Source organism: Caloenas nicobarica, chromosome 1 (assembly GCF_036013445.1).
Source record: "Caloenas nicobarica isolate bCalNic1 chromosome 1, bCalNic1.hap1, whole genome shotgun sequence".
Taxonomy (NCBI): domain Eukaryota; kingdom Metazoa; phylum Chordata; class Aves; order Columbiformes; family Columbidae; genus Caloenas; species Caloenas nicobarica.
The window spans coordinates 212,298,918-212,323,407 of NC_088245.1; the positions used below are offsets into that span (position 1 = coordinate 212,298,918).

Below are 24,490 nucleotides of genomic sequence, written 5' to 3' on the forward strand. Positions count from 1 at the left end.
GTAATGAAGCAGGGTGCCTAAAGTGAAATCAGCAGTTTGTGTTCAATTCACTATCTCTTTAGAGATTTAGGCTATACTTGTTTGTTACAAATTAAGTGAGTAGAGTGAAATCTGTTAATAAATAAAATTACTGTAAGGGAAAGAATTCTCTCTGGTGCTATCTAACAAGAAGAAATTCTGTACACTTGTTCTGTCTCCACTTCAGCATGCTTCTCATTCAGTCACATGCACAGAAAAAACGCCAACATTCCTGGCACATTGCAACCATATTTAAAATTCCGTTTATCTTCTCATTCGCCGCTTTTATTCTGCAGTAGAAAAAAAATCTTAAGAGGTTTGTGATTCCAAACCATTCTGTTCCCGATTGCATTGTGAAACTATAAAGCCTTTTATTTTCCTTCACATTTCTCAACTGCTGTAAAACAGCCCAGCGTTACGAATACTGAAACAGAGACAAAGCAGAAGAGAAACGTTTTTGGGAGTGACCTTTAACGTTAGGTTCCAACAGATGAGATTAAAATCAAGCCACGCAAGCATTTATCTCTTCAGACAGGAGTCAAAGGCATCGAGCAGAGCCCAGCTGGAACTCGGGGCTGCCCTCCGGCACTGCTGGCAAATACGCAGCCTGAGCTCCCCCCCATCAACGCCAAGAACACGATAAAGGTGATGACCATGGTATTTATCATGATCAAAGTTAGATTTTTTTTTTTTTTTTAATATTCACATTAAACAGTATATGAGAAATACCTACTCCGAGCAGTCTTGGTGTGACAGCGTGACATTCTGGTCAGATAGTAGCACATTTTGTCCATCATGAAGTGTCACAGACAGAGGTAGCCACAACTTACAGTGAAGACACTCTCAAACAGTTTTACCTTCTTTTTTTTAAATTTAGTTTAGAAAGAATGGCAGTATAGGATACTTTGATTCAAGAGCATGCAAAGAGTCACCTTCAGCAAACACAGAGTTTCTTTCCCCATCATTTTAAAAGGAAACCCTGAACTTCAGTAATTCCTCCTATCAAACTGTTTTATACTGAGACATAAATAATTACTCAAACCCATTAAAAGCCTATAAATGGCTATTTGGACAGTGTTCAGACAACATCCAACACTGTATATTGCGGCTTATCTTTCACTCGTATCAGCAAAGCTGAAGTAACTGAAAAACCATGAAGTTGTACCTAGTACATGTTACAGTTTAATTGGCACCAAGAATACATTTAGCATATGGATATGCGGTTTTTAGCAATGTTGTCTAAATACCTAAGTATACCAATCTTAAAAGTAACATTTACAATAAACCAGCCTCTTATCACTGAGAAGACTGGGAAAGACAGCCCCCCCAGAGACAGGAGCTATAGCAAACACAGAAATCCTGCGAAACACAAAAATTCTGTGAAATCTACTCCTAGAGACCCGACTGCCAAATCTGAGTCATCTTCAAACACCATCTTTTCTCACAATGAACATGACTTCTGGTCGCATAACTGAAGTTTTAAAGGAAGTTGGTTCTTTTCTGGATTTTGCTATTTTAGAAAAGACAGACTGCCCTTAAATTCACTGATGCACTTGTGTCACATTGTTCCTCCATCCCTGCAAAACTTCCCAAATACGATGGCAGTTAGGTTGTTGGGTGATATACACCAAATTCAAACTCATGAAAGAATGCTTTTCCAGTTCCTTCAGGATCTTGGCCCTTTTTTGTATTTCTGTTCCATACCAATGTCACAAAAATACTAATATAGCGTGAAGCTGTTTGGAAGTAGGACACACGAGAAATCTTCTGTAAATCATCATAAAAGGACACAGCGAGCTAAGATGCACTGAGCAGGACTTAGAGCCAGAGAAGGATCACTTCAAAACCTCGAAGTTATTTAACGAATTCTAATTTCATGCCCTTCCAACAAATAGCTGTAAACATTAACAAGTACAACAAACTGACGTTTATGTTTCACACACATAGTATTTTAATTTTACTACTTGGATTATTAATATTCGGATATTGTTCATTGCACATCTGAGCTCCCTTTTATAATGAAAGAGCAAATTAAGTTTTCCACATACCTGTAAGACACAAATATGCAGCTAAATACCGTTTTTCAAGGCCATCTTTATAGGTCTGAATCGCACCATAGATTGGAGGTAGAATGAAAATCAGGTTACTCACTGTGTTCCCTGTAGGACAGAAACCAAAAGCAGAGATTTAGAATTGGGTACTACGCACTTTAAACAAACAAAGCGGCATTCACACATTAATGACAGTTTCAATAGTTTCATCCAGAAAGCTACACCTTTTTGGAAGTTGTCTTCTCTTTTCATACATCATACAAAGTTAAATTTTGGTACAACACAGTTAACTACTTAAAGGCTAATAATACTTCAAGACACTTTTTTTTCCACATATATGGGTAGTAATAAAATACTAATTTAATGGAAAAGACTGGCTTAGACTTTGCTTGCTTTCTTGGCAGGAGGTAGAAAAACAGGGTTACCTTGATTGCACAGCTCATGAATTAAAACCCAATTCCTTAAGGAGACAGAGGACCCAAAGAGGTCAAGCCCGGTATTTTAAAGGAGCTGTTTGTTTTTTCCTTTTCTCAAAGCTATTCTTGGAACTCTCTCCTCCACACTCCCTTCAGATACTTTAAGGTCATCGAGTGACTTGTTCCCACACGAAACCAGTTCAATCTTTACTATTAGTGTGTCGGTCACTGCGCTCACACAGAACAAGCCAGATATGATGTTGCAGATCACGATGACTGTAAGACGGTAAAATAAGGAATAGCAAAAAAGTCAGAAGCTGCTACTGATCAACATGATTGGCAACTGCCAAAGCTTATCAAGAGCCTGAGCTTCAGGAGGACATTGCTGCTCTCCATCCCTCCTGCTGAAGCTGGGATGCAACGTGAAGAAAGGGACAGAACACCTGGGAGGAATATAAGGTGGCTGTTTAGAGTGTGCAGAGATGTGGTGAGGAAGGCCAAGTGCCACTTGGAACTACATCTGGCCAGGGGTGTCAAAGACAACGAGAAGGGCTTCTTCAAGTATGGCAGCAGCAAAAGGAAGGTTAGGGAAACTGTAGGTTGTCCTGCCCCTCTGCTCTGCCCTGGTGAAGCTGCATCTGGAGTATCTGTGTCCAGTTCTGGACTCCCCAGTTTAAGAAGGACACGGAATTACTGGAGGGAGTCCAGCGGCTACGAAAATGCTGAGGGGTCTGGAGCATCTTTCTTATGAGGAGAGACTGAGAAAGCTGGGGCTGTTCAGCCTGGAGAAAAGAAGCTGAGAGGGGACCTTATTTATGCTGATCAATATCTCCAGGGTGGGTGTCGAGAGGATGGACCAGATTCTGTTCAGTGGTGCCCAATGACAGGATGAGGGGCAACGGGCACAGACTGAAGCACAGGAGGTTCCATCTGAACATGAGGAGAAACTTCTTTACTGTGAGGTGCCAGAGCCCTGGACCAGGCTGCCCAGAGAGGTTGTGGAGTCTCCTTCTCTGGAGACATTCAAACCCGCCTGGACACATTCCTGTGTGACCTGCTCTGGTGACCCTGCTTTAGCAGGTGGGTTGGACTGGATGATCTCCAGAGGTCCCTTCCATCTCCAACCAGTCTGATTTTGTTGCAGAGATCAGAGAAAACAAGAACAAGACAAGCGCCCAGTTCTCATACCAGGGGACAAGACCAAGATGACTTTTCCAGCCCTGGAGAAGATGAAATAACCTTTTTTTTTTTTTAATACTACTCTCCCAGTCTGATCAAGAGCTTTTTTTTACCAAACTGTCCTGACCTATGCAAAGGGACAACGAAAGAGTGAGAAGTTTAAGTGACACATAAGGAAATGGTACATTTCTCAGCAGAAGGGATGCAGATTCAGCTTTTTAGCCTAACCACAAATCATAATTTTGAGAATAAAGGTTATGAAATGGGAATAAAACAACATGCGATTTGGGGGAAAGTGCAAATCTGTTTAAAAAAGCAGAACATTGCTTACAGAGATTAAACTGCACACTTTCATGCACCGTCAGTTAAATATATATATATACATAAATACATTTAAAATTGAAAATCTATTTTCAAAATACCTCCATGAAAAGTACAATACATGACGCTACGGAGAGGATAAAAAACCCACCAAACCCATATTTCTAGCTTTTTTATTCAGCAGAAAATCTCAGAAGAGTCTCACTTTCTGAAACAATAAAACAAGAATGAGCAGGTCATGTCTGAACCACTGTTCTCATTCAAGCACCTGTTTTTCAGCTCTGCTTCCCAAGACCCATCCCGAAGAAAAGTGAAAACGACCAAACTATGATCATTCAACCCCAAGGTACTACAGCACCTCTGGGAACAAAAATGCATATTTCACAGGTTTATAAAAATTCAAATCCAAATGGAAAAAAGGTTATTTCAGAGCACATGAAGCAGAAGTGTACCTAAGTAACTTCAGTAAGTTATTTTAAACTCTCACAAAGTAGATTCAAATCTCCATTCGAGAGTCTTCTTGACCAGATAAAAATAGCGTCTGATTTTTATCAGATCTTCTTTAAGTCACTTCCTATTGATTTAACATAATCTCCTGGACAACCATGAACTTCACCAAGTTATAACAAGCAAAATCGAGAGGTGCCAGAGATCTTAGTCTTCTAGTCAGCTCCGTAGTAAGTTCCTCCATGTAAAATAAGCCCTGAAATCAAAACAGCTCTACAAATTTACACCAATAAAAAAGGCTTTTTCATGCTTAAATTCTTTGGGGAATCATTAACCTTTTACCTCATTCCCACAGTGCTACAAGGGTGAGTGATTCACTTTCAGTGGAGACCAAAACCTCCCACAAATCATGCAAAGACATCATCCACCCTCGCAAAGCAGAGCAAAGGCTACATGGGCTGGAGGGCGAACCTTCTGCTCTCTAAAGGAGTTCTCAACTATGCCCATTTTCAAGAGAAGTTAATCAGACGTTACATAAATATCACTGTTTAAGGTCACTTGGTTACCAAACTTGGTTGCCAAAAACCCGGCAAAAAAATCAAATATGAAGATGCCAAACAAAGGAAATACCATGTTTATCCGCAACTGGGAAGGCAAGTGAGTTTAGAAGAGATGTGCAGTAGGACAACACATTTCAGGTGGATGTAACAATGCAAAAAAGGGATTCTTGTGCAGGAAAGCGAAGGTTTCAACACTTCCCGTAGAGCAATAATTATGTTAAATTACTGAAAATTTATGAACGTTTAATCTAGGACCAGCTTGCAGAGAGAGCAAATACTGCAGACTTAATCTAGCTGTAAATTCCTGCCACTCCTCTGCACTTTTTGGCCCATATTATTCAGAACATTTATAGCACAGATTAGGGAAGCTTATTTGCAAAACATGCTTATTGAAAATTGTGCATGTTTTTTAAAAAAAAGGAAATGGAGGCAGGGGAACAATCAAGTCCTCTGGCATGCTGCTAGCAAAATGACTTATTTCAACAATAAAAACTACAAGGCCTCTTTCAAACCCAAGGTCCCTCAGAGTACGTATTTCATAAAAGTCTAACTAGTCTTTACGTGATTATCCTCACATAGAATAGGTTATAAATTCATTAAAAGGGATTTTTACTAATTCCATTTAAAAAAAAAAGCAGTGGGATATATATGTAGATTAGCAAACAACACCAAGAAAGACAAAAAAGGTGACACAGCTACATACCCATAACTCTAACGTAAATTAACAAACAAGGAAGTGAAACAAGTTTTGAAGGAAACAGATATGGACACTGAAAATGGGAAAGAAGTTTAACTGTCAAGAAACAATCTTTTTTTATCTGATTTTCTTTAAAAAATAATTGAAAGAAGAAAATAATGCAGCAGACCTCCTTGGGAAAACGAGAGATTGGAGAATATGCAACTAAGGAACAAAGCAGAAGGTATGTGAAATAATTAAAGAAGAGATTTTTGATTATGCCTGTAAGAAATTTTATTTATCTGAAATTAGATGAATGCATGTGGATGAACCTGGTCTTGAGTCTGTACAGCATTCCTGTATTTCAGTACTGGTTTCCTTGAATACTGGTCCAGGGGGTGACCGAATTATTCTTCAGTGACCAAAAACCGTTTCTCAGGATTTTATTATATCTTCAGCATGTCTGCAAACCGAAAGGAGGACTGGATTATCAGAGGATGAAATGAATGAACTCATAGACTGAAATGACAGGAGCGGGATTTTAAACATGACCACCAAGAACATGCTGTTCAATGTGAATATGAACCCTTATTCCAGATGCAGGATTAATCTATATGAGGAGGCAGAAAAGTGAATTAAGATCGCATGGTGACTGACCATAAGCCATCACTGGAAGGCAGGCACCAAACCCCCCAAATTTATTTCCAGTAGAGGCAGGGAAACAGTAATACCTTCATGCAAGCCAACGGTATAATATAATAGAATCCACTGTTCTCTAGTTGTCGATAAAAGAAAAAAAGAAAGCACATCAGGTGCAGAGAAGCATCACTCAGATGGGAGTGATGAATAGGAGCTCACAACATCAGAAGGGACAAAAGTTGCCTGGCTCACCTGATCGAACAAAACAACGGCTGGGTGGAATAAAACCGCGCCCTGTAAATCCAACACGAGTCAAGTCCAAGGACAAGAGGGAGCTATTTGAACTAAAGGATAATACTGACAAAAGAATAAACAGGTATAAACTAACTCTGAATAAATGCAGGCTAGCAGTTAGAAGAAAGTTCCCCGCTGAAGAGGAGACATTTACAAGTGTTTTCCAACAGAAAAGGGCAGCACGATGCCCAAACCTGCTTTCAGGGTGAAGATTAGTAAACTCAAAAGCCAGATTATATGATGTGGTGGCCTATTGCAGTAGTAAATCAGACTATACCCACAAAGATTAAACACAGCACTAGGTAAAGCGCCTATTTAATGTCTAAGCATGGCAAACGCAGACTGCGCGACTCACCTTAGAAATATCACAGAAGTTTTTCAAGACTGTTTTAACACAAACCAGTTTCAAACTACTGGTTTATTCATTGGGAGAACGCCACACTGCAGCAGAACAAAATCAAATTTATGCAAAGCATCATTTCAATGGGCCTCTGTCTATGGGAAGGACCGTTGTACGAGTGTTAAACCACATCTGCACCCTGTTCTACAAACACAACAGCAAAACCTGACGAGGCTTTTTTACGATGCAGGTACATTCAGAGCTTCAGGTGCTAAAAAAATGCATATTATCATAAAGGCACAAAGATCTGTACAAAGACTGAAACCACCTCAAAGACGAAAAATAAAAACTTCAAGAGGAAATAATATTTACAGGCAAACATTGGCACAATGCAACTGTTTCCTGTTCTATAGACAGCATGGTACAGTTATAGAGTACACAAATTCGAAGGATCCTGCTTCCATAAAGTTCCCATTTCCCCAAATATGTAGGTAATTCTACATTAGAAAGTCATTTCTACAATAAATTTGGATGAGACATGAAAAGGATAAAAGAAAGCTTTAAACAATCAAGTTGTAACAGAACACGGTCATAAAGAAATACTGTGGAGAGTTTAAAAACATCAGGAATACAACACTGGAAGAATATAAGAAATGTTTTCAGTGCAGGAGGAAGAGTGTTATTATTAAAGAAAAAAGGAAAAATTATCATATTTGGCTTTTAACAAGGTGACCAATGCAATTTACACAGTGTTAAGAGATCCTATGTTTGTACCCAGATGACTGCAAGATTTACCAACTGCAAGGATTTTTTCAGTGTTAAAATGCTCTTTCCCTCTGTCAGATGAATGAAGACTTTTCACTCTGCTACAGTGACTACAAGACTCAAAACCAAGAGAAATAAATATAACCCTCAGAGAGCAAAGAAGAAAAGTTTTGCGACTAAAAAAGTTGATTTTACATAAAAAGCCAATATAAAATCAGGACTAACAAACATTACATTCATTTCAAGCTCCCCTTAAGGATAATTGCACCTCACTGTGAAACATGAGAAAGGCAAGTTGCTGCTATTTTCTAAAGTAGATACCTAAGATGCAATAAGGGGAGTGTCCCTTCAAATAAAACAAACAAACAAGCAAGATTTTGAGGCTGAAAACATCCATTCCATTGTCTGGATACCGTGGCGCACTGCACAGTCCATTCCAGTGCTCTTCTTTGCTCATGTAGCTTTTCCTTCTTCCATCATCGCACGAAGAAAATAAAAATAATTACAGAAAACAAACCCTGTCAGGTGACATCATGACACAGGCAGAACTTGAATCATTCTTCTAGCTGCTTTCAGATACAAGGAATTCTCTCTCACAGCTTTTGTTTCTGGAATAATCTCAAGCAGCTGTGGTGCAAAATACAGCTCGGTATTAGAGTGTTTAACCAATTTAAAGAAAACACAAAGCAACGCATGGATTCAGGTGTGTTTCTGAGCATAACCGGCTAACAGGGGGATAAATCTTTCTTTAAAAGAGAGGGTTTCTCTTGGAAGAATCTCTAGAGATATGAAATCAAAGATGAAGACACACAGAGAATAACAGCGAAAAGAAGCTGTAAAAAAGGTTGTCCTGTGACCCAGCAACACCAGAGAAGGTAAAAAATGAAAGACAAAAAGGTGTTTGGAAAATTAGATTGGAACTGGAGGAGTAGGTAGCCAACAGCTTAAAGAGTGAGGAGGAATACAGAATATTCCCTTATAAGAATAAGAAATGCATTCAAATCTAACATGGGGGTTCTTGCTAAGATACAAGAAACTTGTAGCTCACCTGTGACAGCATTTTAAGTATCCACAGAGGAATTAATCTCAATAAAATCCAACAAGTTCCTATACCGTATATGCTATGTATTATCAGTTGATAATAACTAAACCAGAGCCCAGAGGAGGTTTGTATCGCTGACCTTTCAAAATACAGACATTTCACAATTGTTCAGAAGACCCAACTACACAGAATCAGCCGCTTTGGCCACGAGCTTCAATCTTGAGCTGTTTTCGCTTACAGCTTATCACCAGGAGAGCAGTATAGCAATTAGATTTTCACCTCCTCCAACCATTTTTAATATCTTCCACTTCAAAGTCTACAATAACCGCACTTGAGAGCATCAGGAAATGAAAATTCCTGTCTCCATTTGATATTTCAGAAGGACCTCAAGGGGAGAAAACCAAGTCATCCCGACGGGAATTTTGCCAATATGTAATTACTAAACTCCCTACTTGCTAATGTGCACGAAGGATCAATATAAACTTCCTGTTAGTCAGAGAAACACAACAGCTGACCAGGCTGGAGCACAAGACAAACCATGACTTACAGAAAAAAAAATTAAAAATGGGGGTGGGTGGTGTTTAGAGTGTTTATTTTTAAGTTTGAAGATCTGTTTCTTACCTCCTGTAATTTTCCTTTCCAAATACTAAGCAAGCCTTGATTTTGTTTACCTGGCCATTAACTGAAGTTGCTACTTCATCAATTCAGCTGCGACTGGGATTAGCCACCACGTTTCTAATAACAAAATGGGGAAAACACTCAAGGAAACAAATAGTGAAACCATTATTGAACTGTATAAGCTATGTACGAAAACTTTCTGAAGAACTATAAAAACGGACACAAATAAATAACAATTCAAGCTAATGGGTTACTAGAGGGACTATTAGATCTCCCCTAGGTATTTAAAATAAAATCAGAAAACTAAAGAGCAAGTTGATATAGACCATAGGGATCATAAAATAAAAAGTAAAAATGGGGATAAATCCTTATTTAAAAGTGAGGGTTTCTCTTGGAAGATCTCTAGGGATATGAAATGGAAGATGCACAGAGAATAACAATGAAAGGAAGCGTAAAAAGGGTTGTCCTGTGACCCAGCAATACCAGAGAAGGTAAAACATGAAAGCCAAAAAAGGTGTTTGGAAATCAGATTTGAACTGGAGGAGTAGGCAGAAAAATATTACAAAGTGAGTACATTGCAAACAAATGTTTCATTAATCTAGCTTTGTATAGATGCTGGCATACTATTATGAGTAAAACTGTAAGGGACAAATGGGGGGATCAGATGAAGCAACCAGGAGTACTACAAAGGAAAAGGAAAAATCTTTAAAAAAAAAAATAAAATAAAATAAAAAAGCTATCTAAACGTCAGCCAGTTAGCAGCTACAATAAAACAATGTGGAAGCCAGATTTAGACAGGGGAAGGATTGAAAAAAATCATTTTTATTGCTAAAGATGATCACTCTGATCGGCACTAACAGACCGAAACAAGGAAACAGGAAGTTTAGACAGAACATCTAGAAATCGAGTTGCAGCAGCAACATGTCCCAAAAGAAGCCACGAACCCTGGAACAGCTTCAAACAAGACTGGACAACATGGCTTAAGACAGATGAAGAAAATAATCCACCGTGAGCAAAGCGAGGAAGCACAGGAGGCAGGAACACCAGCCTCCTCCTCCTCAATGCCAGCACCAACACAGAGACATACCACTGGTGTGAGCACACCGCGTTCCAGCCGCAACGGAGCTCGGCTTCCAGTAAGTCTAAGTGCTGGGATAAAGCCAAAAAAATCTCAAGGCAGAATTGCTGCTCCGGAGCTGGTGGCCAGTTGGGAGGTTTTTGTGTCGAAAGTCAACGTGTAGGGCAGCGGTTCTAGATCTTCGAGGGTGCTTGTCCCTTCCTGGGCCTCCGTTTCTCTGGGATGTGTAAATGTACAATGACATCCTTTCGAACAAAAATTGCCCAGGTAAACCGTTTCAGTGATTTACTGGGTTGGGGAGGGGTAATGAGGTAATTTTAGGAGGAAAAAGAAGATTAATTATTAACAATACAATTGGTTTTTATAGCCAGTGCTCATTTATGAGCGGTTCCAACATGCTGTGTCAAGTGATGTGTTCTGATTTATGGCTTTGCACACTTTATATTCCAGCTGTGGAATTCATTCCCTTGGCATTCATCATACTAGTTCGGTTAATATTTTTGTAGATTTTTTTACTCTGATTACAGTATCTCCTCTTACATTTGTGTTCTTCAAAACAATCCAAAAGGTAATTAGAAGGAAAAGCTCTCGACACAACTAACAAAGCACACACAAGAAAGCTCAGTTCGAACCTGTAAAGTGTGGGTGTATTTTCTAATGCACAAGCCTCTCTTTGCTATGCACGTCTTACAAAAGCACTGATTATTAAACTGCTTCTGAATTGCCCTAGGTTACAATTAAGCTTTCCTTTTCTTCACTCTCACCTCTCTGTATGGTGCTTTTGCTTTTTGTGTAGTAAAGACACTAGAAAATTAGAACCTAACAGGAGACTGTACTAACACTGACCTTGCTTCTTATGTACATTATACTAAAAATAAATGAGTGAAAGCTAATACCACACAAATCCAAATTTTAAAGCTCCAGATGTTTCTTCAGAAGAAACTGATACCCTTGCGATCCAAAAATACAACATCATGCAGATTTAAAATTGGATGGTGAAACATTCACTGCTGGGCTACAAAGATTTTGCTTTTCCCCCTCAAATCTAAAACATATTGGTTACCTATTTAGTTTTCACTACTGCAGTGTCTGAGCAACCCCAGTCTTTTGTGTACTTATCAGGATCCTTGCAAGAAGAGGACAGGCTAGAAAAAGGTGCCTGAGTCACAAAGAAACTTGCATAAAACTCAAGCCAGGACCTCCAAACACCGAAGTGTTTCTCCAGCTATTACACCATCCTTACCTGCCACAATTACAATGAATTAATTCACCACAGCACCTCTCATAAATAAAGCCTTGAAGCAGAAAGTACTTCAGAATAAGAAGAGGATACCTTCAAGAAACAACATTTTTGTTACCAGTTCTTACGTTTAGCATAACGGAGCCCTCTTCCTCCCATTGGAATTCTAAAAGGCTATCACAAAGACAGAAAAATCATCTAAAGACCCAGAACTTGGATTTATGGGGGTTTTTTTTGAGGAAGGATGACTGATCATTTTTCAGAGGGATGTCTTGAAGCCTTTCATGAGTGAAGTCCAAGATCTGCAAGAGATGCTGTTCCTCAGAAGAGGGTTAATAAGGGAGATTATAAAATGTGGAAGACCAGCTGTGAAGTTTATCAGATAATTATGAAAGCAATTGCAAGAAAAATATTCTGAGGTGACAGGCCAGAATAAAGACAGCAGCAACAGCTACACCAAAAAGCCACGTTCCTCATGCCTAAAGCCAGTTTTGCTAATTATCTTACTGTGGCTCTAGTTACGTCTATCACACCTATCCCAGTCACAAGTGCAGGGCACTCTGAAGCAGTAATTAATGGGTTTTGGGGTTTTGAAGGCACCATTACATGAAAAATAACAGTATTTAAGGATGTAATAAAAGTGCTACAATCTATCCTTGGCCATTTTATGAGATTGAAGCCTGGACAAATATAATCACACACAGCTCCTTTATAGGACATTTTATTCCCAGTCCAAGATATTCAAAATTAATCAGCCTACAAGGAATAAAGTTGCATCACAATTAGCTGATAGGCTGTCCTGTCACATTTTAATGTTGTTTTCCTGGAGTATGGGAAGCCTTATGGAAAAGAAAGCAAAATTCCCCTGGTAAGCGTGCACCTAAGATGATAGCAAGCGGATGAATTACTTTGGAGTACACCTGGAAAGATTTTGCAAGCAAATTTAAAGTAAAAACAGTTGACACAGGCAGATCGTTTGAAATATCAATCTGGAAAGCTCACTGAAAGCAAGTGCTTACGGCTGGAAAATGCAATCAAAGTCTAAAAAGATTAGGCTGAGATGATGTAAAGTTAGCATATTACATGCAACAAGCTTGTTGGTGAAGGGCAGATTTGCTGCTATTATAGCCTTTACTGGAAAACAAAATAAAACATATCTTACATGTTATTTTAAGACAGGTTAATAATAATGTCAGATTGGAAGGAAACAACCAAGACGGGGCTCTTCAGCCACTGCTAAAACTAAACAGTAACCAATATGATGTTACAGTGATCATCCGTTTAATTTCCATTATATTAACTCCTTCCAGTTCACCTTTCTTCTTCTGTGCCAGCGTCAGCATCTTGGCTTCACATCCAGTGTCTGCACCAACGACTCCACGCCTGGAGCAGAAAGCACCGCTTTTGTTAGTCCTCACCACAAACAGAGATATCTACTTGAGGCACAGTGAGCTGTGAGTATTATCTCAGAGGCTCTGGTAGGACTCACGGGAATGGCAGGAAGAGGTGCCAGGGGAGGTTTAGGCTGGACATTAGGAAAAGGTTCTTCATCCAGAGGGTGCTGGACACTGGAACAGGCTCCCCAGGGAGGTGTCACAGCCCCAACATGACAGTGTTCAAGAAGAGACTGGACAACGTCCTCAGACACACGGTGTGACCTGTGGGGTTGTCCTGTGCAGGGACAGGAGTTGGACTCAATGATCCTTGTGGGTCCCTTCCAACCCAGGACATTCTATGATTTTATGACTCTTCCAGCCGCTGTGCAGTGACATAGGAGAGCTGAGCGTTCAAGGAGCCCAATCTGCTCACTGGAAGGGGGATGGCACAGAATAATATGTGTTAATCCTCTTTTCCAGGTATTTGTAGCTTTAGAGTAGCCTTTCTTCAAAATCCGAAACCTCCATCTTTTCCTCCCTTTCTTGCTATCGGTGTGGATTTCCCATGGGTGTCCAGAATGATTGAAGTCTCTCCTACTAATTACTCGTGCCATTCTTTTGTATTTTGCCCTAATTGGATGGCAGGAAATTAAAGGTAAGAGATGCTGTGCGACAAATGCAAAACAGAGCAGGTAGGGATAATGAAACTAGTCAGCAAACACAGCCTGATTGAGATATACAGCAACCACTCAAATGCTGATTGGTGACAGTCCCTCTCTTACCAGTAGTACTAATAGAAAATCCCATCTGTAACTTTTGCAGGACTGCATTAAGTGAAAAACCCTAAGGCTACCTGGAATACGACAGAAGTAAGGCACCTGATCTCTGAAATTATTTGGATTCTTCTTCACTCCTAAACACTCAACTTTATCTCTTTTCTCTGAAGTCTTCATGTACTTTTCCAGTTAATATGACAACCTCAGGCAAGAACTTTCAACAGTACCCAATTAATTGACTAATCCAAGACTCGAAGGTTGTCGCTCCTTGTCTGCAGCTTCTAACTCCAACTCTATTCTTTAGCTACTATCCAGTTGTCATTTCGAGATGCTTTCTTGATCTTGCTTGAAAAATGAAAAGAAAGAAATTGGCTTTGTCTATCAGCCTAAAAACCTTGGCAAAGCTATTTATCTAGAGGGAAAACGAAGCTGCTTCTCCATAAAGACAGTAAGATCGAAGTACAAATCTTAAGTATCTCACAAAATAAACCAAATGCAGGAAGAGGTATACAACACATTGAAGGTCTGAACTTTAAACACTGGCTTTTTGTTATAAATATAACTTAATGCAGTACCTACACAATAACAGTTCAAAATGTTGGTGTCAAGCATTTGGGCAGAAGTCAATTTTGCTGAATAACTGTATGAAACAGTCAAAAACTGAACACAAAATCAACCAAGTTCCGAGCACAAATGGTGGCTCAAAGACTGACAGAGGAAACCTTCACAGGACAGATTTGAGATAAATGCAGAAAAAATAGCATAAAGCGTAAAAAAAAAAAAAGTTAATACAAAAACATGTGGAAATGAACACAGTAGAGTTTAAAGGCGGGGGGGAAAAAAAAATCAAGGGGCTGGGAAGGGAATACATGTAAGAAAAGGAAACACCTTTACAATATTTCTCTGCAGCTGATAGAAGAGAGAAAGAAGAAAAAGGCAAGAAAAGTTAAATTGGGATCGACTCAAGATTTCTGGGTATTGTGCTGATGTTATACGCTGTGCTGAAGACCATATTCTGAGGGGTGTCACAGGAAGATAAAACTTGGACCCTGAAAGATTTAACAGCCGTCAAACCCCAAATCTCTGAGTGAAAAGCAACTGTGGTATTGCAGATCACAAAGCCATAGCAGTTTGTTTAAGTGAACGAAAACAACATCTGCTGTATGATTTCACTACCACGGTACACTTCTCCACTGCTTTCCAAGGCATCTACATGAATCAATCGAGCCGATTCTCATTAGAAACTCCACTTACCAGCTCAAAAGGGGGACAAGCGACATGAACAGGCAACACCCATCTGGTTTTCACTTTGTTGCTTCTAAAGAAAGCCATGAATTTCCACACTGCAGCTTTGTGGAGGTGGCATTAAACTGTTACCCATTTGCAGAATCCAGATCTGGGGGTACAGGGTGCTATCAACAAAAGTGCACTGCCAACTTTCTTTCTAAATATCTATCGCTACATTGAAAAAATAAAAACATTTTGCTTCTCCAGTTTTCCAGGCTGTTTACTCATGTACTGGTCAGCGTGTAGTATACAGTTGGTTCTCTCTGCTTATATGGGTCATTTCCAAAACTGTGAAAAGGATTTGGGGAAAAAATAACAACAAAACAAACAAACAAAAACCAAACACAACGCACAAGAAAAACAAATCCAAAGGGGGAGAACAGAAGATAAAGGCATCAGTTTTCACTCATGAGCAAAATATCACCTGAAGCAACTCTGAGTTTATATATACATATTTTTTTTTTCCTTAGGTCTGCAATATTTAAAATCTGAAAAAAATCTGTATCCTGTGGGAAGAAAGCAACGAATATCTGTAGAAATCCATCCTGCAGCTCTCCTCCTGTATGTAATAACCCACTGAGCAGGCCCTGCAGCTTCCCTGGCACAGTCCAGGGCCAGCAGGGCCCTGGCAGCATCCTGCAGGAGGAGAAAATGGAAAATCCTTCCAAGAGCAATCAAGTCTGTAATGAGAATCACACAAGCATCCCCTTTCTTACACAGCAAACCTTGTTAAGTAGCTGTAGAAGAAAAAAAATGCAGAAGAAATGTGAATTCCACCTTGCGACAATTAAAAAAAAAAAAAATATCAGTTCTTTGGGTCATTTTAGTTCCCTGCTGTAGGTGATGCATTCGATTTCAGAGAAAGCCAGATCTGGAGGTCCTGTTTCTCAAAGATGCGTAAATAGTTTTTCAGGTATGCCTGAGTTTGCTCATTGTAAGCTCAAAACACCCATTAGAAGATATCACAGTAGCATGCTTTCCGGTTGGGAAGCAGGGCCCTGCCTGCAAAAACAAAGGGTGATGACCAGGAAAACCAAAAAAAAACCCCTGATAAACAAATAGCAGATCTAACACAGCAGACAGAAATACTCTGTCCCAAGATTGTCAGTGTGCAGACTACTTTTAATGCTCAACTATGCTACACAGTTGTACAGAACTTTCATCTGATACTGCCTTGGATTCCTAGATGCTGGATGATGTCCAAATGAAAATCCTTATCCAACTGGAATTAGCAATAACTGAAAATTCAGCCTATGGGTAGTAGCATCTTGAGCTTCCGCTGTAAATAATGAGCTCATTAAAGCACTGTATAAATCAGAATGCTTCCAGGGTCATGTTTTATGACCATGAAGTCAATACCTTGAAATCCTACTAGTTGGAATTAATAAAAAAACACATTTTAGTGTTCTGTGCTGTACACCCAAGACTCGCAGAAAAGCAGATATGAAGGAAGAAACGGAGGGACAGGCACAGCTGGTACGAGTTATGTTCACTGTCCTGGCTTCACTCGCCTGGTGCTGTTAGGTAGAGGCAGATGCTCAGCTCACCACCGACACCACATCATCTTCTAATTCTGTGTGCTGGTTTGACTGAAAATGAGTTAATTTTCTCCATGCAGTTAAAAACCTTTTATTTTCATGGCTAGCATGGTCATTATTTGGACTTAGTTTGAGAACTAGAGACTACACGCCAGCACAGAGTTAATGTTTTCAATTGCTCTGGTCTGAGAGCCAAGGACACTCTGAGCCCTCTGCCCACAGGTGTGAGGCAGTGAGGAAGGGGGGCAGTGCTGGGGCAGAGCTTGACTGACACCCAGACTGATCAATAAGAGTATTCCATCCCATTAACATCATGCTTCATATTTAAGGGGAGTTGGGATCTTCCGGTCTTTCTTGATCTCGCTCTTGGGCACTTGCTCTCTCTCTTGCGTACATTCTTCTTCGTTCTTTTTGTCGGAGCCGGGGGAGTTTGGTTCGGGACGTTTAGTTCGGTCTTTTGGCGTTTTGCAGAGACCTCTGCACCTTTCTGTCTTATCTCCTCTTTTGTCTCTCTGGGATCGGCTGCTCGGGACCAGGTGCTGCCTCCTGGGACTGGCTTCTCGGTATGGACAGAGTTCATGAGGAATTGCCTTGAGTATCTTTTATTTCTATTTTATATAGATATTTACCAGTAGCATATTAGTATTTTGTTATTTTATTAAACTGTGTTTAGCTCAATCCAAGTTTCTCCCTTCCCTTTTGATTCTCTCCCCTATTTGGGGGAGGGTGAGGAGGGGGATGAGCGAGCAGCTATCGTGGTTGTATTGCTGGCTCAGGTTAAATCACAACATTCTGGTTGTCTGCTTTCCTGCCTAAAGAAGACTGAGCCTTGCCTTCTCCTCAAACCTAAGAGTCACATCTCAAACTAACATCCTCAACCTTGTCCAGCTGAACCAGCTCACACTTCTGTTACCTTCTCTGGCTCCTCTGGTTAAGGAGGAGAATCAGGGAATTGTCACACAGACTAGGCTGCAAGGAAAAATAGCCTCTTGTTCACAAAGCCATCTGGAGATCCTTTAAGAGACACCAGCCTGCACACATCACTCCTGGGTCACTCCAAGGACACCAGATTCTGAAAACAAGTCCAAAGGAACCAAGAAATAACGTCTCCCCAGCAAAACCAAATAAAATAAATCCCCAGGAAACAGCTGGGAAACAGATACGCTGCTGGGCACTAATCTCAATTTTGAAATAAAGTTTGGAATTTCCCTCAGGAAACCTCTGCAATGTGGAGGGCACATTGAGTCACCAGTTGCTGGAAAGGCAAAGAACTTGAAAGGAACCTTGTAAGGCTGCGGGGGGGAGCACAAAGGATACGTCTCCCCGCCAGGACTGACAGAGAGAATAACTTCTGGCTCCCAGGCTCCAGACACACTGGAGTACGTACCCTGTCAGATGGACCTTACTGTAGAGGAGATAATGATCCTGCAGATGCTGACTGCACCGATCACTTCAAAAATCTCAGTTTTTCAGTCACTGATCACTGTGCATATGCAGCATATTTCTTCAAGAAAATTAATTTTTTAAAACAGATAGAAAAAATATATCCTGGTTTTTGAGCTAGCACAAAACCCCCAAGTAGTTTACAGTTGCATTTTTAATTGCACAAAAGAGTCTGTGCCCAAAATCTTAAATCCAAATAGTGACCAGCAAAATCACTGGGACTCTACCCAGAACTTGCCTATATGGGGATGTTGAGATTAATTACTTACTAAAGCAGTGCTGCTCTGTGTTGTTTTGAGTTGTAACATACTCTAGAATCTTCTCTCTTCCTGACACCTTCCTTCCTTGTAGCACTTCCACAACCACAGAATAACCAAGCACCTTTAATTCACACAGCAGCTCAGTTTCCCTGCTGATGGACTGAAAAATGTCTGTAATTGATGAGGTAGGTGTAAAGAGCCACACACCTAGAAAACTCAAAGCAATCAAAGCTAAATAGCTTTTCCCTAATGACCACTTGTGAGTTCCCTTCTAGAATGATAAATTTCATTTTTGATACATATTTTGAATTAATAGAACTCTCGCCATTTTCTTAACCTTTCATGATCCACAAACCTCCTCTAGGCTTTTGAGAAAGTCAGAGAACAGCCGAGTGTGTCTGCACTTGCATGCACTGCAAGATGAAACGGCCACAGAACACTGTTGGGACTGGAGACAATTCCCAAAGTTCCTTTGAACATTTTTGCAGTGATTATTAAATTTTTCTTTTGTTTAGAAAACATCTTCCCCACTGATCTGTGAAAGGCTCCAGCAAATACGGAAAATGCTTTACCTAAATAGCAGTTTCACACACACAAAAAGAGACACAACAAACCCTAGACTAAAAATATTTTTGTCTTTCAACTATGACAAGTTGTTTTCATCTGTGACTAAAATCTCATTTAAAGGAATTTAAAAGTCAGCAGCATTCCTTTACTATAACTTATTTTACATTAATCTTCATATTCCTAGCTACAAATATATATTCTGCAAATTCATACCATGCAGTTCATAAGCCTCTCTGCTTTAGTTTGCATATAAGCAAAATTAAATTGTACAAATGTCACTGCTCTGTTACCATTTGGAGTGGCAGATGTCCAATTGCCAGCTGTACAAGTACTGAATATGCAGTACTAATTATACAGTAATCAAACGCTTTGTTAAACCATATTTAAGAATTTTATTGTCACTTAGTCACACAAGTATTAGTAGATGAACACACATGTCGTCCATTACCATGGCCTTTGTCAAGTTTTAAGCATATCCATAATGTGATGGATAAATGAGAACTGTTGATTGGACACATGTAGACTTTCCAAAAGCCTTTGACCCCGTCTTTCAATGAAAGCTCTTGGGAAAACAGAAAATTAAGCTGTCACGAGATGAAAGGCAGAGTTGCATCATGGATTAGAAAGTGGCAGGGAAACAAGAAAAAAAAAATCATTAATTGTGACAAAATGAATCAGAGTAGTGCCACAAGATTATCTTCAGGCTTAAGTCAAGTATATAGATTTACAGTCTGGGAATGGAAATAAATTAATGCAACAGTATTTGCCACTGGCTCAAAATCACTTAAAATTACTAAAGAAATAAGAAAGCATGACAGCAGAGAACATCTGTCTGTTTGAGTTAACTTCTGCTATTTATTCTTTGAAGGAAATAACCCCTCTTTCAACTTCTATTTGTCCACAGCACAAAAAGCAAGCTAAAAGTGTTCATCTTAAAAAGCATCAACTGCTCCCTCAAGGATCCTGGTAAATTTAAAAAGGAAACCTGTGATGTGGCTTCCTACGATTAGGTCATTAAACACTCACATCCCTTTCAGTCTTAAAGTCCATGAGGCTGTGACATTGGCTTCTCTTAAATCACACTTTACAACTCATCTGTGTCCCGATGTCTTTAAATAATTCAGCCACGGCCAGGCAGTTGGGGTGATCACATCCAATTAATCCCACTTGGTTATTGAAAGTACAGAACTCTAGAAGCCAGACAGAGTTGGCTTTATTTTTTTTTTTTTAACTCACATGGAGAGTACCAAGCTCAACAGTCTCTGGCTGCTTTCCAAAGCCTCTGGCAAATGACGCAAAAATCCAGCAGGACACCCAAGAGAACAGGTGACAGTACAGATGTGACAGTCAAAATTCAATATTAATAACACTATTATAAGTAAATTTTACAAGTTAAGTTCCAAAGTAATGATTCCCATGCAAGACAAATCTGTGCATCTTTGACAGTTGTCTTTTTTGTGCAAAGGTTAAAAAAACCCCACAAACAAACAGTAGTTCCGTGTCACTGTTCACGATGTAGAGAATTCTTGGAAGGCAGTCTATGCATAAATAAGATATCTCACATCTAACAACACAGGTAACAGTCATCTCAATCTCTTATCTTCTGTCTGAAGCAAAAATAGGAAGGCTCAAAAGTGGTTAGAAACATGGGTGGATTACATATATATATATTTTTAATCTCTAAATAAGGGTCCCATAAGGAAAGCACAGTTACAAATATTTATTTACCAGATCTCTAATGAAAACAAAAAGCAATAGAGTTAATTCTGTTAACAATAACAAAAAAAATTTCTTATATGAAGGTAGCAGAATGTAGTGAGACAGGACCAGAAGCCAAGAAAGAAACTATTTCACCAGTTCCTTGAGCAGCCTGAAGCTGTATTTCATATGCTTGTTGCTCTACATGCCAACATAAGGATATACTATCTCAAAAGCAGTCATGTGGTAGATAATACATATTACTCATGGACAATGACAGCTCAAGGCAATATTTCACATACCTGGAAACATCACCCAAGTTTGATCCAAACTGAAACACAGCACCGAGTTGGTAGCGACAACAAATTCACCCCAAAGATTCTGCTGACTGAGAAGTATTAATATAAACCCTCAGGCACCACGAAGGGCTCCTTTGAATTTAAAGTATTTGTTTAAATTATTACTACTCTCCATGTTTTCAACAAAGGAAATCTATGATGGTGACTTATATCCACTCCTTACATTCTAAAAGACAAACCCTTCTTACAGGGATAACAGTGAATACAAGAAGGGTAAAGCACTAATCATATAGACATTCACATTAAACCAGACCTCAAAACTGAACACTATACGGGCTAAACTGGCCTGAAACATCAACCCTGCTAAAATAATGAGTAAACTGTAACATTTAAGCACTTAGTGTTAAACAATAGCACTTACATATGACCTTGTTCTTTTTTGCTTGGGTGGGAGGATGCTGGGTTTTTCCGTTATTATTACTATTTTGCTTGACTTGGTGTACAAAAGCTTGGGCAATTCAGCATACGAGCTCCCTCTGGGAGCTGGAAAAGATTAGTTAAAAGAAAAAAAAAAAAAAAAAAAAGACATCTCTACTGCTTGCCTTCTAGCACACAGGAGTCAATCTGAAGCTCCTGAGAAACCCTGAAGAAGGAATTACTAAACCATACAATAGATTTGATCAGCGAGGGATGTAAGAGTCCTTTAAAGGCTTAGCATAGTTAAGCTTGCAAAATAATTCTTTGCAACTGGTTTTCCATTTCAGTTGGTTTATTATTCTACAAAGGACACAGAGCAGTTAGTCATCCACCTCCACAAGGGAGGAAAACTGGCTAGGTGCAGACTGAGAATGGCAAGAAAAATAATTTTTCATTATTTAAAAAAAAAAATCTCTGAATACAGGTCATTGTGTCTGGGGTACATCAAGAGAATGGAAATACAAAGTGCTACAAAAACACCTTACCTCACCTTCACATCTCTGAATAACTACAACTGATTAGCTGTCATCATTTCCACTGGTTCTTTAAAGAGTGAATGGCAAAGAACTGCATGTAGGCTTCTGGAACACAATGTAGCAATTTGTACTAAAATTAGCATATTAAAAACAAATTGCTAAATGGCACAAAGACGTAATTTGCACAACAAGCTTTCCATTTGGCTTTTCAGACTGCAACCTAAGGAAAACATAATATTTGATTTGGACATGCCAGGATCCTTCAAGCTTTGGGCCTCCAATAGTTTCTTATAAATTATTTACAACAAACATTTAATGCACAATTTTTAAATACCATCAGCAGAACTGAGTGGTACCAACTCAGAGACAAGTCAGAAACCGATTTTCACTCTTCTATAAGGTAACACTTAAAATACTACAGGCTGTACGCAAGTTTTGAAAACAGTATCAGCAACGTCAAAAATTGCCACAATGAGAACTCGGAGAGAGATGAGGAAAGTGGGTTTGTACTTTCTGGCTTGTTTGCTCTCTGAATTTGAATCTTTGATAAACTAAGAAGGCCATAAAGGCACAGCAACTGACTGCTGAGCCACACAGACCCTGAATACACTCCCAGATCTTCTGTTAAAGCAACTAGATTTCAGCGTAACAGCTGATCTTCCAAAGTATTTAGCTTCACATTAAGTATTTTAGAGAAAGCTGAGAAAGACCCCTTAGTTGTTTTATGAACAACATGCTGTCAAACAAGTTTTGCTGGCTAAAATTTAAATGCAGGTTCATAATATCAAAAAAGAAAAAAAAAATCCTCTTACCCTGAAAGTGCATTTACAGAATCATTGCTAAAGAAAATCTTGACATCTCTACTGAAATTATCTGTTGTTAACCTAACTCTAAAATAAAGTGAGCTTACTGGGACCATTTAAATGCTCTAATTTACAGCAAAGTCCTTATACACATTTTTTTCAGCGCAACTGACAGAACACCAAACTGTGGTCCCAAACACTAAAACTGTAAGAAGGGACCAGACCGTCTATATTTAGTGCATTTTTCTTCAGAACACACACCTTTCCACCTCCCACCGTTAATCTCAACCTCATCTTTCTTCTGCATAATCTAGAAGCAGATGAAAAGTATCAGTTCACAAGCCAACAATGTGGGGATTATTTCAAAAATTTACATGCTAGTCAAATTTATTTTCATATGGGTGAAGCAACAGAGCTTCCTCTTCCCTGTGAGGATTCTCTCTCAAATTACTTCTTACCACGAGGAAAACACAAAAATACCCACCCTGCAAAAGTCTCATTCTATTTAAAAACTTTTAAGTTTGTCCCGCTTTAAGAGTATTTAATTTTGTTCCCTCTTCACCCAGCCTGCCTCTTCTCAGCCATAAATCTACACACCAACTTCCTTTTTCTTCCGAGTTTCTCTGCTACTGTTACTCGGATCCTGCAGCCCTTCCCATTCCCACACTCTGAAGCCTCTTTCACAACTATTCATTTTGGTCCTTCGCCCATTTGTTTGTAACCGGGAGTCACAGCCCGGCGTGGACGCCCAGAACCTTCCGTCTCCTGCGTGCCAAGCTCTTCCAAAGCGCTGCCGAAGCATCCCAGCTATGCGAAAGGACTCCTCAGATCGCCCGCTCCAAGAAATTCAGGGAAGGGGAGCCTGTTGCCTTCAGTGCTATCTTCCTAGAGTCTTAACACTTCAAAAGCAGCCGCCTGTCTCATACGTGTGAAAGCTTTTTGTAGGACAGGGCATGTGTCAGGTGACGACACGTAACTATATTATACACTTGAAAGTCACCACCCAGGACACAAAAATATTTAATTTTTAAGCAAAACATTGGTGACAGAGGGCTTGATCCTTTACCTGCTACCACAACAGGACCGGTTGAGGGAACTGGGGCTGTTCGGCCTGGAGAACAGGAGGCTGAGGGGAGATCCTGTCGCTGTCTACAACTACCTGAAAGGAGGTTGCAGCATGGAGGGGGTTGGTCTCTTCTCCCAAGTAGCAAGTGATAGAACAAGAGGAAACGGCCTCCAGTTGTGCCAGGGAGGTTTAGATTGGATATTGGGAAAAATTCTTCCCAGAAAGGGTTGTCAGGCATTGGAACAGGCTGCCCTGGGCAGTGGTGGAGTCACCATCTCTGTAGGGGTTTAAAAGGCGTTTAGACGAGGTTCTTAGGGACATGGTTTAGTGCTAGAGTTAGGTTAGGTTATGGTTGGACTCAATGATCCTGAGGATCTCTTCCAACTGAAAGGATTCTATGATTCTATGAACATTATCCCTTCTCAAGCACCTCCTGGATGACCATGTAGCCAAAGCACTTTCTTCTTTCCTTAAAACATGCTTGAATATATCTAAATTCCTGACTGCCTCTGAATAACGGAGTTTTGAAGTCAAAAAGCCTGCTCTCTTGCCACTACTCCGAGCTATCCTAAAAGACCAGCACCTGCAACAAGGCAACTCTTTGAGATATTCCAGCTCCCACCACCTGCAACAGATCAACCTGATGATGGCCAAGCCCCATCACAGAATGTTTAGGGTTAGAAGGGACCTCTGGAGATCATCACCAAAGACCAGTCAAGTGAAGGTGTCTGTCCTGGATG

General features: G+C 39.8%; 1 protein-coding gene across 2 annotated transcripts in view; it reads right to left on the reverse strand.

The window, feature by feature from the left end:
• Positions 1-24,490, reverse strand: part of ACER3 (alkaline ceramidase 3) — a 65,363-nt gene that overhangs the window by 40,121 nt on the left and 752 nt on the right. For both annotated transcript variants that reach the window (XR_010607707.1, XM_065653458.1), the window contains exon 2: positions 2,067-2,177. Coding sequence is in view for 1 of the 2 variants with exons in the window: in XM_065653458.1 (XP_065509530.1) it covers positions 2,067-2,177 (111 nt within the window). In the remaining variant the exon portion in view is untranslated. The remainder of the gene's footprint in view (positions 1-2,066; positions 2,178-24,490) is intronic.